The sequence below is a fragment of the Melanotaenia boesemani genome, chromosome 13, assembly GCF_017639745.1.
Source record: "Melanotaenia boesemani isolate fMelBoe1 chromosome 13, fMelBoe1.pri, whole genome shotgun sequence".
In the NCBI taxonomy this organism is placed as follows: domain Eukaryota; kingdom Metazoa; phylum Chordata; class Actinopteri; order Atheriniformes; family Melanotaeniidae; genus Melanotaenia; species Melanotaenia boesemani.
In genome coordinates this window covers 1,427,614-1,440,920 of record NC_055694.1, presented here as the reverse complement: position 1 = coordinate 1,440,920, position 13,307 = coordinate 1,427,614, and the positions used below count along the sequence as shown (strand labels likewise).

The following is a 13,307-nucleotide window of genomic DNA, read 5'->3' as shown; positions in this document are numbered from 1 at the left end:
AGTAAAATAGAGTAAATAAATATAAAGACAAAAGTGTATTTAATAGAAAAAACAATTTATTGTATTATAAAAATCTTGTTTAAAATTTGTCTTTAAATAATTTTGTTTGGTTATAAAGTCTGAAATTTATGAAAAAAACCTAAAATGTATGAGTTTTTATTTAAAAAGTAAATGTATATAATATATATTTCTATTTCTAAAAATATATAAAAGTAAAGATGTTTAAAATGTAAGTTTTAACTAATATAAACTATGTAAATAAAATAAAAACAAATTATAGAAAAGTTTGTATAAAATGAAAAAAAATCAAAGACTGTTTAAATTTTAAATAAAAATGATTTAATACATTTTATTTACATATCCACACAATAAAACGTGGAAACGCACAAACGGGTTCGTTTCCTCCAAGAAACGTTTTCATTTTAAGATTTTATGTAAAACACTCAAATAAACCCGGTTCTACTGGACCAGCTGGGTTCTAGTGGGTTCTGGTTCTGATGGACACAGGCAGAGACGACGTGACTCAAGCGGTTTTATTCCAACATGGATCCTGGTTTCCAGCTGAGCCAAACATTCATATTTAATGTAAATAAACGGAACCAAGTGACTCGGATCACTTTGCAGAAAGTCCAGGATAATACACAAGTATCTACAGAGGACGTCCTGAACCAGAACTTCACGTCCAACTTTATTCTCATCATCATCATCTGGAGGAAGGAGGGCGGACTGCTGAGCCAATCAGAAGCAAATAAATAGAAAAAAATAAATGAACAGCAGCGATGAAGAGGATGATGAGGAGAGTATTTGCCTCCTCACAAACAGGAAGTTACATCAGTGCACTTTTAATTCTAGTTCTGATCCCAGTCCGGTTCTGGTTTCAGAGGGACGGACTGGGCAGCGAGCCGTGCTCCTCTTCCTCCTCTTCCTCATCTCCCTCCATCCAGGGGTGAGACAGCAGCTCCTCCAGGGAGGGGCGGTCCTCGGGGCGGTACGACAGACACCAGCGAATCAGAGACTGGCATTCTGAGGAGAGAGAGACCAGGTAAGGGGCCAGAACCAGGGGACACCCAATCAGGTGTTGGAGGGCGGAGCTTCTGCTCACCTTTAGAGATCCGCCTGGTGAAGGTGGGCGTGGCCTTGACGATCTCCTGGTCGCGCTCGAACGGGATGTCGCCGCAGACCATATCGAAGAGGAGGACGCCCAGAGACCAGACGGTGAGCGGGACCGCCTCGTAGGACTGGGACAGAACCCACTCCGGAGGACTGTAGACCCGAGTTCCTGAGGAAGAGGAGGGTTAGGGGAGGAGGAGGAAGAGGAGGGTTAGAGGAGGAGGAGGAAGAGGAGGGTTAGAGGAGGAGGAGGAAGAGGAGGGTTAGGGGAGGAGGAGGAAGAGGAGGGTTAGGGGAGGAGGAGGAAGAGGAGGGTTAGAGGAGGAGGAGGAAGAGGAGGGTTAGAGGAGGAGGAGGAAGAGGAGGGTTAGAGGAAGAGGAGGAAGAGGAGGGTTAGAGGAAGAGGAGGGTTAGAGGAGGAGGAGGAGGAAGAGGAGGGTTAGAGGAGGAGGAGGAAGAGGAGGGTTAGAGGAGGAGGAGGAAGAGGAGGGTTAGAGGAAGAGGAGGAAGAGGAGGGTTAGAGGAAGAGGAGGGTTAGAGGAGGAGGAGGAGGAAGAGGAGGGTTAGAGGAGGAGGAGGAGCCTCGGTACCTTCAAACTCGCCGTAAGGCGTCTCCTTCAGCGGCGCTCCTGAGCCGAAGTCGATGATCTTGACGTTGAGCGTTCTGGTGTCGACCACGATGTTCTCGTCTTTGATGTCTCTGTGCACGACGCCGTGCGCGTGGACGAAGCGCAGCGCCTCCACAATCTGCCGGAAGACCCTGCGAACAGAACGGAGCGGTTAACGGATCGGAACCGGGGCGGCGAGCTGCGGCGGGTCCGGCCGGGTCGCACCTTAGCGCCAGGCGTTCGGGCAGCGCTCCCCGCTCCGTGATGAAGTCGAACAGGTCCTGGCACTGCAGCGGGCGCTCCATCACCAGCAGGAAGCCCCGCCCCTCCACCCGGAACCAGTCCAGCATGCGGACCACGCCGCTGTGACCTCCGACCTCCGACAGGAGCTGCAGCAGAGCGATCTCCATGGGAACCGGCTCCAGCTCACCTGGCTGGGGAGGGCACTGATGAGTCATTTTTCCTCCATGTTTACGTTCTGAGGAACTTTCAGGACGTTCTGAGTCACTGCTGGGGTTTCTCTGCCCTCAGTTCTCGTCTGCAGGTGCGTTCTGGGGTTTTTCTTTAAGTGGTGGGACAGTCCCAGTTAAAGGCACCAGTTTGTCACCGGGGAAATCCTGAGCTGTGACATCACAGGTTTCCATGGGAACCCCACCACACATCTGCAGTACAGCAGCTGTCCAGCAGAGGGCAGAGATGCCTGAAGCACCAGCAGCCTCAGCAAACAACTTCCTGTTTATTATTCACATCAAAAACACAACTCACCAGTCGGGCCCACTGGTGGACTCGCTCACTGGAGATCTGCTTCACGGCAACCTGGATGGACAGAGCAAACCAGTAGAGCTGTAAGTCTGCAGGTGTAGACCTCTCAGGTCACGTGATCTGCAGAGAGGAAGGTGTGCATCCTCACCTGAAGTCCATCTGACAGCCTCCGACCTGAGAAGACCGAGCCGAAGCCCCCGCTGCCCAGCAGAGGCCCGCAGGAGTACAGGCTGCAGAACGGCTGCTTCTCTGAGGAGCAGGTGACCAGGTACAGGTGAGTCAGTGTTCACCCGTGACAAAATGCCCACAGTCTCTTCACTTTTAACTAAACGTCTGACAACATAGTCTCAGACTTCATGGTCTAAAACTAGAAATTAATTTATTATTTCAGCTCGCAGGGATCAGCTGATCCGCAAGACGAGGTTTAATTCTTAAGAAAAAATTAATAAAACTTAATTTTAAAAAAAGGATCTTTATAAATATCTTCCAGCCTCTAACAGCTGACACGCAACCACAGAAACGGCTGTTTATCAGTAAACATTTAAATCGGTTTAAATCTAAAAACGCAGACTTGTTTGCTCCTACCGTTTTTCCCTCGGATCTCTTCTTCCTCCAGATGAAACTCCACAGATGTTTTATCCAACATTTCTGGGATTTTTCGGTCAGTCGAAGCTCGTCAGATCCATCCTGCTGTTGGCGGAACTCCGGTGTAAAACTTTTCTCCTTCTTATTCAGTTAAAAGTTCCCGTTTTCCTTCGTCTTTTAAACCTAATTTCACTCGAAAATTATACTTAAAGTTTCTCTCGGCTGTTTCGGGGCAGTTTTGGGCGCTGAGAGGTAAAATCCGGGACAGGAACCGCTCCGCTTCCCCTCGAACCGCTTCTCTGCGCTGCGCTTGTTTGCATCCTCTTTATAGGCTCACTGCGACCACGCCCACCACGCGCTCCTTCTCCAATGACCGCGAAGACGTGTGTCAATGTTTTGAATCGTTCCACCAACCAGATTTAATCTGCAGGTCATGAACGCAGCGAGAGAAATTCTAAGAATTTTTCAGAGCAACGAGGCGGGGAAAGCGCGCGCAGTGTTGACGGGAAACAGGGTGACGGTTTCCCTTCAACGATGCGCGCGTGCGCTTACACACAAGCTGCAAAACGCGACGGTTTCGCTCTGTCACGCGCGCGCAGTCACGCTTCAGTTTCCGGTAGGTTTGTTGTCGCTGCTCAGCATGGCGCTGTGTTGTGTTCAGGGGCAGGTGGGGGTTCAGAAATCCCTTTAAGTAAAAAGAAATCAACTAAAACCATTAACAATTTATATTAATTTTATATTTACATTTTATTTATTTTTAAACATTAACATCCAATTTTAAAGGAAAAAGCTACTACAACAGTGTAATTTGCTTTTGGGATTAATAAAATATTTTTCATTTATTTCAAATTTGTAAAGTATGCAAAAAATGTTCAAATAAAAATAAATAAAATGTAAATAAATTCATCAAATATTCTATTAGTTCTTAAAAGAACTTCCACATCCCATTTCGGATGTACACTGAATGCAGCATGAGGTCAGGTGTGACGTTCACACCTTTTTTTTATCAGATCTGACACCAACTTCCTGTTCCTGTCACCGTGGCACAGAAATAAAGAGAAGTTTCAGACCTGAAGAGTCAGAACAAAGTGGTTGAGTCTACATGACCTCACTGATCCAGAGTCCTGATCCAGAGTCCTGATCCAGAGTTTTCATTCAGAGTCCTGATCCAGAGTACTGATCCAGAGTTTTCATTCAGAATCCAGATCCAGAGTCCAGATCCAGAGTCCTGACATCTCTGTTGTAATCTTCCAAAGTGGTTTTGATGAACAGTTCTCCATCTTCCTGAAAGACAAAGATTTTCAGCTTTTTTTCATCAATTGTTCAGTCCCGGTACCGGACCAGGTCCAGTCCCGGTACCGGACCTGGTCCAGTCCCGGTACCGGACCAGGTCCACAGCAACTCTGACCTCTGAATCCTTCAGGATAAAAAGGCTCCTAACTCAAGACCAGAGTTGTGTCGTCTCCATAAAAGAGAACTCAGGAATGAACCGGTTTCAACCGGATCTTTAGACTCTTTCTCACAAACACGCATCATTTGTTCCCATTTCTTTAGTTTCATGTGTAAAACCAGCAAGGACCAGACAGTAGCAGCAACAAGGTGATTCACAAAGACCTGAACCAGGACCTGAGAGACCCACCTGGACCTTACTCTGTATCATGTGGAGTCGTAGAAGTGGACTCTGGTTCTGGCTCAGATACCAGATTTCGATTGATGTTGGTTCCAGTGAAGCATCTGAAACTTAGCGAGGTTGGTTCAGGACACTGAGTCACTGCAGGTCTTCGTTCCATCCAAACCTTTTCTTTATGGTTTCAGCTGCTTGTAAATGCAGCATCACGTGATGCCTGGTCAGCTGTTGGACCATCTCGGATCATCTGGTTTGTTTTTATTTAAATCAGTCAGTCACATGACTATGACATCATCAGTCTCGTCTTCTTCCTGCAGGACTATGAAGATTTCTGTCAAACCGGCTTGAACTCACCACTTCATGCTTCTGTCCAACAAACTAAAAGCTTCATCTTCTTCACTTATAATTTTAATTGACAAACATAAAAGCTGTTTCTCTGAATCAACGTTTTAAATGACTTCTCTCTGCACTGAACCAGAAATCTGAGCCATAAGCTTTTATATAGTAAATATCATAAATCTTTATCAGACTTCATATTATTTATATCTCAGATTTTATTAGGTTTAATTTTTATTCTTTTGATTTCAGAACCTTATTCTAATTTTACTTGGACTCTTTATTTTTGTATTTTCTGTCTTCTTTTCTCTCACTGTGTCATTTTAAAGGAGCAGCAGCTTCCCTCCAGATTAATAAAGTTTTTCTAATTCTGGGTTTTTTCTGTTTTTATAAAATAATAAAATCATAATAAACATCCTTTAGTTTCTCTTCACAAACACTTAGGTCAAGTTCTTGTAGTGGGACGTGATGGAGACATGATGGAGACTCGATGGAGACATGATGGAGACTCAGAGACTCGATGGAGACATGATGGAGACATGATGGAGACTCAGATTCGATGGAGACATGATGGAGACTCGATGGAGACATGATGGAGACTCAGAGACTCGATGGAGACATGATGGAGACTCGATGGAGACATGATGAAGACATGATGGAGACTCAGATTCGATGGAGACATGATGGAGACATGATGGAGACTCAGATTCGATGGAGACATAATGGAGACACAATGGAAACGCGATAGAGACATGATGGAGACACGATAGAGACATAATGGAGACACAATGGAAACATGGAGACATGATGGAGACTCAGAGACTTGATGGAGACATGATGGAGACTCAGATTTGATGGAGACATGATGGAGACTCAGATTCGATGGAGACATGATGGAGACATGATGGAGACTCAGATTCGATGGAGACATGATGGAGACTCGATGGAGACATGATGGAGACTCGATGGAGACATGATGGAGACTCGATGGAGACATGATGGAGACTTGATGGAGACATGATGGGAGACTCAGATTCGATGGAGACATGATGGAGACATGCTGGAGAAACGATGGAGACAAGATGGGAGACATAATGGAGACACAATGGAAACGCGATGGAGACATGATGGAGACATGATAGAGACATAATGGAGACACAATGGAAACATTGAGACATGATGGAGACTCAGAGACTCGATGGAGACATGATGGAGACATGATAGAGACAGGATGGAGACAAAATGGAAACATTGAGACATGATGGAGACTCAGAGACTCGATGGAGACATGATGAAGACTCAGAGACTCGATGGAGACATGATGGAGAAATGATGGAGAAATGATGGAGACATGATGGAGACATGATGGAGACTCAGATTCGATGGAGACATGATGGAGACATGATGGAGACTCGATGGAGACATGATGGAGACTCAGATTCGATGGAGACATGATGGAGACATGATGGAGACTCGGAGACTCGATGGAGACATGATGGAGACTCGATGGAGACATGATGGAGAAATGATGGAGACATGATGGAGACTTGATGGAGACATGATGGAGAAATGATGGAGACTCAGATTCGATGGAGACATGATGGAGACTCGATGGAGAAATGATGGATACATGATGGAGAAATGATGGAGACATGATGGAGACATGATGGAGAAATGATGGAGACTCGATGGAGACATGATGGAGAAATGATGGAGACATGATGGAGAAATGATGGAGACATGATGGAGACTTGATGGAGAAATGATGGAGACATGATGGAGACTTGATGGAGACATGATGGAGAAATGATGGAGACTCAGATTCGATGGAGACATGATGGAGAAATGATGGAGACATGATGGAGACACGATGGAGACATGATGGAGAAATGATGGAGACATGATGGAGAAATGATGGAGACATGATGGAGACTCGATGGAGACATGATGGAGAAATGATGGAGACTTGATGGAGACATGATGGAGAAATGATGGAGACATGATGGAGACATGATGGAGACTTGATGGAGACATGATGGAGAAATGATGGAGACTCGATGGAGACATGATGGAGAAATGATGGAGACATGATGGAGAAATGATGGAGACATGATGGAGACTTGATGGAGACATGATGGAGAAATGATGGAGACATGATGGAGACATGATGGAGACTTGATGGAGACATGATGGAGAAATGATGGAGACTCAGATTCGATGGAGACATGATGGAGAAATGATGGAGACATGATGGAGACACGATGGAGACATGATGGAGAAATGATGGAGACATGATGGAGAAATGATGGAGACATGATGGAGACTCGATGGAGACATGATGGAGAAATGATGGAGACATGATGGAGAAATGATGGAGACATGATGGAGACTCGATGGAGACATGATGGAGACATGATGGAGAAATGATGGAGAAATGATGGAGACATGATGGAGACATGATGGAGAAATGATGGAAACACGATAGAGACATAATGGAGACACGATGGAGTGAAAAGACCACTTGGGGGTAAAATTTTCATTAATGCAGAAAAAAAGGAAACAACCTCTTTTTTTAATGAATTTAACTCGTTTCCATGGAAACAAAGACGCTCAGGTTAAAGCTTTCTTTCATCGACCTGTAGGCGAAGGCAAACATCCTGCTGGCGAATACGGTGACCCTCCTCATCCTCACTCTGCTCATCATCCAACCCTGGAAGTGGTTCCCGCTTCGAGTTCGTACGTTTAACCAGAGAAGAAGAGAATATTTGCAAGAAATGAAGAAGAGAAGAAACTGAACGGAGGAGAGAGTCAGAAGATAAAATGAAAATCAGAAACTTCTTCAGAAACAATTTCCGCTTTTTATTCCAAGAAAAAAAACTTTTTTCATCCCAAACGAGAAAATAAAACAAACTTATATTATTAATAATAACAACAATAATCAATCATTAGGAGGATAAGTATGACAACTCTCTATTTTCCCTCCTTTTTATTCATCATGTTTTCTCTATGATATCGGCCGTGGTCAATTAAACATGCAGCTAAATAAGTCTGATGATGAAGGTGATGGAGGAGGAGGATGAGGAAGGTGTTACGGGCCGAGAGGCCGAAGGCTTTTATCTGGCAGATGATAATGTGTCAACACAAAATGGCCGCCAGTGTGGAGAAAATGATTTGGCTGTTGACGGCAAAGCTAACAGCAGCAAAAAAACATAATAAGACTTCTTAGTGTGACAGCCTGCTGGCTAACGAGCGCTAACGTTTCCTACACAGCTTCAGTCCTGATTAGCATTCTTCATTGAAACCAATGGCTCTGTTAGCCACAGAGCTAGCAGCCTGATCATGACAACAGAAGGGTCAAACTGCTGGAAGCTGCCAATGAAATGTTTAAATAATGACAACTGATCCCAGATCAGCTTTAAGACCGAGCTGAGAGGTAACCAGGAAGCAGAAGGAAGTGAGACAGGAAGAAGGGAGGAGGAAGGTGACGATGAAAAAAAAAGGTGAATTCTGTTGGATGTTTTATTTTTTCCCTGTTTGAGCTCCGTCGGTGGGCAGAGGTGAGGGGGAGGGGAGGGGTGTCAGCATGTCACTGTGTGTGTTATGTGTGTGTGTGCGTCGCCGGGATCAGCTGCTGTCAGGCGACGGCTCCCTCTCTCGGTGCATGGCGGCGGAGGAGGAGCTCTGGTGTTTGATGCTGTCCAGATACTCCTGCTGGGAGACGGCCAGAACCGAGGCCAGGATCTCATCGTCCTCCCAGTCGGTCAGACCTGAAACACACACAGCAGGTTAACCCGAGCCCACTCTGCCCTGCAGGCTAGCTTTCAGCGCCAACATTTATTCGGATCAGGACTGGTCCACCATGTTTGGGGGAACCAACAGTTTGTCAACAGCAGATCAGCTGTGGTCAATGTTTCTTTCATCTTTGCTTTCATTCTGAATTTCTGACAAATATTTTATGGTTTAAACTTTTCGTGAGTCGTGTCGTCGCCTGCAGCGGCAGCTCCGACGGCTAGTGCACAAAAAGGAAGTTAGCCAACACCACATGACGCGCACTTTAGCTTCTCTTCGTTTCCACTGGACATGTTTCATGTTGGCATAAAGTGGGTTTCACATGGACGAGCAGCTCTGACCACCAACCTCCCCGTGGCGAGGTCGGCTGGGTGTGGGGGGGCGAGTTAAATCCGGTTCTTCTGGTCCTGAGTTTTTCCGGTGGAAGCTGAACTGATGTGTTGGGCTGATCTTTGCTACGAACCCAAACTGGACCAGGCTCGAACAACCACCAACACAGACAGGAAGTAGAAAAACAGGAAGTAAAAACCCTAAAAACAAGCGCTGACATGAACGCATCAGTGAAGCCGTTTTGAAAGCTCGATGAGGATTTGTCTTTATGTGGTGCGTTCAATGGCGGCGCGTTTAACACTGTGCTCATAAAATGAGATAAAAACTGATGCAAAGAAAATGTGTGTGTATTGAAACCCACCCTGTGAAAACCTCAGATACACACAGATCTGCTCGGCTGCTTCCTGTTGACTCAGAATGAGGTTTGACTGTAAACAACACAAATGACTGACAGCAGCAGACCCTGCGAGGACCTGAACTTCTCAGCAGGTCCAACTAATCCTGAGTCTAATGGGAAACTCTGAGTTTTTAGTTCCAGACTATTCCACAGCTCCAGAGTCCAGTCCTTATGCTGCCTGGCAACCTGAAGCCTTTTTCTCCGGTTAGGCTCACTGGTTACTGGTTTTCTTCTGGCTCCACAGCTGTTCGGTCCCTTGAGTTCCTTCACATTTTTCATGTGGGAAAGTTCTAACTTTCACTATTAAACATGGTCCTGAGTTCTACTGCTGTTTTTCTTCCATCTGGTTCCACCAAACGTTGAATCACCATCATTCAGGATGTTTTCCTGACCACGTTTCTTCCTGGAAAACGATGGTTCCCACCATCCTTCCAGTTTTTAATGATGGCTGATGATGACAGTTCTGAACTCAGTTCTAGTAGCTTCTGCTTCTCCTGAGATGTTTTCCCTGCTTGATGCCGAAGATCTGACCCTTCTGAGACAGACTAACATCTTCTCTACGACCATGGATGTGTCTTTCCTCATGGTTTTTTAAGACTTGAGAAGCTGCTCGCTGCATCGGTTGGAGTTAAATAACTAGTTGTAGCTGAAGCATCATCATCCCTCAGGAGATTTCCGAAAGGAGGCTGCTACATGTTTGCTTAGTTCACTCCCAAGCAGTGTATAGGACACAAATTCAGAATAAAGCCAAAAGAATAACTACAAAAAATTCCTAAGAATTTCACATAAGTGCAGCTGCTGCCCACTGGGATGTATGTATACCTCCTGCATATGAACAAATATCTACATAAAACAACACAGGCGTCTGTATTTAAATACTAAATCCTCCCAAATGAATCACTGACGGCCATCATGAACCAACAAAAACTGATCATTAAATCCTCGCTCCTCTGAAACGCTGTTGCTACGACGACAGACATCTCTGTCTGCTGAATCGCTCAGAACCACTGCTCGGCTGAACGTGTACATTCATCATTCTACCGTCTTCTATGTCGTCTTTACGACAAGTTAAAAACACCTCCTGAATTTAAGACACAAGCTGCGAAAAAATCTAAAGAAGTCTGACAAAAGTAATAATAAATAAAAATTCTATGAAATTTAACCAGTGAAAGTCAGACGTTGCTTTTTAACCATGTTTCTACAGAATTATTTAAAAAATAAACTCATGAAACAGGCCTGGACAAAAATGATGGTATTCCTAGAAAAGACTGAAAATAATAATATTACATCTTATTTATTACTTTTGTCAGATTCAAGTTATTTCTGTGACCATTGTTTTTCTTTCATTAACTGAACCAACACTTTTGTCCACGTGTGTAAATGAAGCCAGGACTGAAAGCAGCCTGCGCTCTGAGGCCATGTGGCAGAAAAGTGGGAGGTGGAAGGTAATGCTGGTTCCATCTGATGGAAGCCCAGACGCTAGTTTTTATATCGCCGTTTAAAATTTGAGTCAAGCTTCTATGTGAAAATATGCTCAGGGCTCAGTGAAAACCCTCTTCGTTTCACTGGGACCAAAAATCGCAGTTTTTTTGTGATTTTCGTAAAAACTGGAAAACGTTTGTTCAGCAAGAGTCAAAGCAAACTTCTCCCACTTGAGACGGATGTTTTGATGTAACTTTTGTGGGGGTTGATCTGAAGCTTTGGGACCAGTGTTAGTAGTATAATGACAGAAATGGAATAATATGCAGAATGTACACCAATCGTAAAATATGTTTTAACACCAACAGCACTGAAGCCCGATTTAACCAGATTTAGTATTTCACTTCATCCTGTAATATTTTGAACTTTGTAAACTTTGGTTCTGTGTGGTAAAGGTTTGTAAGTAGCAGCATGGCAGACGTTGCGGCTTCGCTCTCTGAACAAAACGATTTTCTGTTCTTCCTCATGTGAGTCGCAGTGTTTTTGTACGTCTTTGAATCACTGACATCCATCATGACGTCTGCCCATCTTCAAAAGCACATAGTCCTGAGCTTCTGCTTAATGTGGACACGACCACTTATTACAAGTTAAACTCCGCACATGTAGAAGAGCGACAAGACCGCAGTCTGCTCCAGAGGCCCGCTCCATCACGACCCACGGCCCGGACCTCTGCTCCGGAGGCCCGCTCCATCACCGACCCCCGGCCCAGACCTCGCTCTGCTCCAGAGGCCCGCTCCATCACCGACCCACAGCCCAGACCTCGCTCTGCTCCGGAGGCCCGCTCCATCACGACCCACGGCCCAGACCTCTGCTCCGGAGGCCCGCTCCATCACCGACCCCCCGGCCCGGACCTCTGCTCCGGAGGCCCGCTTCATCACCGACCCCCGGCCCAGACCTCGCTCTGCTCCGGAGGCCCGCTCCATCACCGACCCACGGCCCGGACCTCTGCTCCAGAGGCCCGCTCCATCACCGACCCTCGGCCCAGACCTCGCTCTGCTCCAGAGGCCCGCTCCATCACCGACCCACGGCCCGGACCTCTGCTCCGGAGGCCCGCTTCATCACCGACCCCCGGCCCAGACCTCGCTCTGCTCCGGAGGCCCGCTCCATCACGACCCACGGCCCGGACCTCTGCTCCGGAGGCCCGCTTCATCACCAACCCCCCGGCCCAGACCTCGCTCTGCTCCGGAGGCCCGCTCCATCACGACCCACGGCCCGGACCTCTGCTCCGGAGGCCCGCTTCATCACCGACCCCCCGGCCCAGACCTCGCTCTGCTCCGGAGGCCCGCTCCATCACCGCCCCACGGCCCAGACCTCTGCTCCGGAGGCCCGCTTCATCACCAACCCCCCGGCCCAGACCTCGCTCTGCTCCGGAGGCCCGCTCCATCACGACCCACGGCCCGGACCTCTGCTCCGGAGGCCCGCTTCATCACCGACCCCCGGCCCAGACCTCGCTCTGCTCCGGAGGCCCGCTCCATCACCGACCCACGGCCCGGACCTCTGCTCCGGAGGCCTGCTCAATCACCGACCCCCGGCCCGGACCTCGGTCTGCTCCGGAGGCCCGCTTCATCACCGACCCCCGGCCCAGACCTCGCTCTGCTCCGGAGGCCCGCTCCATCACCGACCCACGGCCCGGACCTCGCTCTGCTCCAGAGGCCCGCTCCATCACCGACCCACGGCCCGGACCTCTGCTCCGGAGGCCCGCTTCATCACCGACCCCCGGCCCAGACCTCGCTCTGCTCCGGAGGCCCGCTCCATCACGACCCACGGCCCGGACCTCTGCTCCGGAGGCCCGCTCCATCACCGACCCCCGGCCCAGACCTCGCTCTGCTCCAGAGGCCCGCTCCATCACCGACCCACGGCCCAGACCTCGCTCTGCTCCGGAGGCCCGCTCCATCACGACCCACGGCCCAGACCTCTGCTCCGGAGGCCCGCTCCATCACTGACCCCCCGGCCCGGACCTCTGCTCCGGAGGCCCGCTTCATCACCGACCCCCGGCCCAGACCTCGCTCTGCTCCGGAGGCCCGCTCCATCACCGCCCCACGGCCCAGACCTCTGCTCCGGAGGCCCGCTTCATCACCAACCCCCCGGCCCAGACCTCGCTCTGCTCCGGAGGCCCGCTCCATCACGACCCACGGCCCGGACCTCTGCTCCGGAGGCCCGCTCCATCACCGACCCTCGGCCCAGACCTCGCTCTGCTCCAGAGGCCCGCTCCATCACCGACCCACGGCCCGGACCTCTGCTCCAGAGGCCCGCTCCATCACCGACCCTCGGCCCAGACCTCGCT

The 13,307-nt window shown here is 48.2% G+C and overlaps 2 protein-coding genes across 4 annotated transcripts in view; both read right to left on the bottom strand.

Annotated features, from left to right (window-relative positions):
- The window catches only part of otud5a (OTU deubiquitinase 5a), a 47,386-nt gene that overhangs the window by 1,740 nt on the left and 32,339 nt on the right, over positions 1-13,307 (bottom strand). For 2 of the 3 annotated variants that reach the window (XM_042003937.1, XM_042003936.1), the window contains exon 9: positions 7,870-8,795. In XM_042003937.1, coding sequence (XP_041859871.1) covers positions 8,653-8,795 — 143 coding nt within the window. In that variant the 3' untranslated portion in view covers positions 7,870-8,652. Of the gene's footprint in view, positions 1-7,869; positions 8,796-9,504; positions 9,510-13,307 lie in introns of those variants that run through there. The other variant, XM_042003938.1, reaches the window with a different exon arrangement.
- pim2 (Pim-2 proto-oncogene, serine/threonine kinase) lies at positions 308-3,570 on the bottom strand. The gene is made up of 7 exons (XM_042003944.1): positions 3,066-3,570; positions 2,629-2,729; positions 2,484-2,534; positions 1,944-2,152; positions 1,701-1,870; positions 1,103-1,279; positions 308-1,023 (listed from the first exon to the last, which is right to left on the bottom strand). The coding sequence occupies exons 1-7, from the start codon at positions 3,124-3,126 to the stop codon at positions 878-880; spliced, it is 915 nt and encodes a 304-aa protein (XP_041859878.1). The 5' UTR covers positions 3,127-3,570; the 3' UTR covers positions 308-877.

Bases quoted from the DNA above. Each gene is read 5' to 3' on its own strand.
- pim2 (XM_042003944.1), bottom strand. From the start codon at position 3,126: ATGTTGGATAAAACATCTGTGGAGTTTCATCTGGAGGAAGAAGAGATC. The intron at 2,535-2,628 runs GTGAGGATGCAC...CTGTCCATCCAG, and splicing joins GGCTGTCAGATGGACTTCAG to GTTGCCGTGAAGCAGATCTC. The intron at 1,871-1,943 runs GTGCGACCCGGC...TTCTGTTCGCAG, and splicing joins CCCGAACGCCTGGCGCTAAG to GGTCTTCCGGCAGATTGTGG.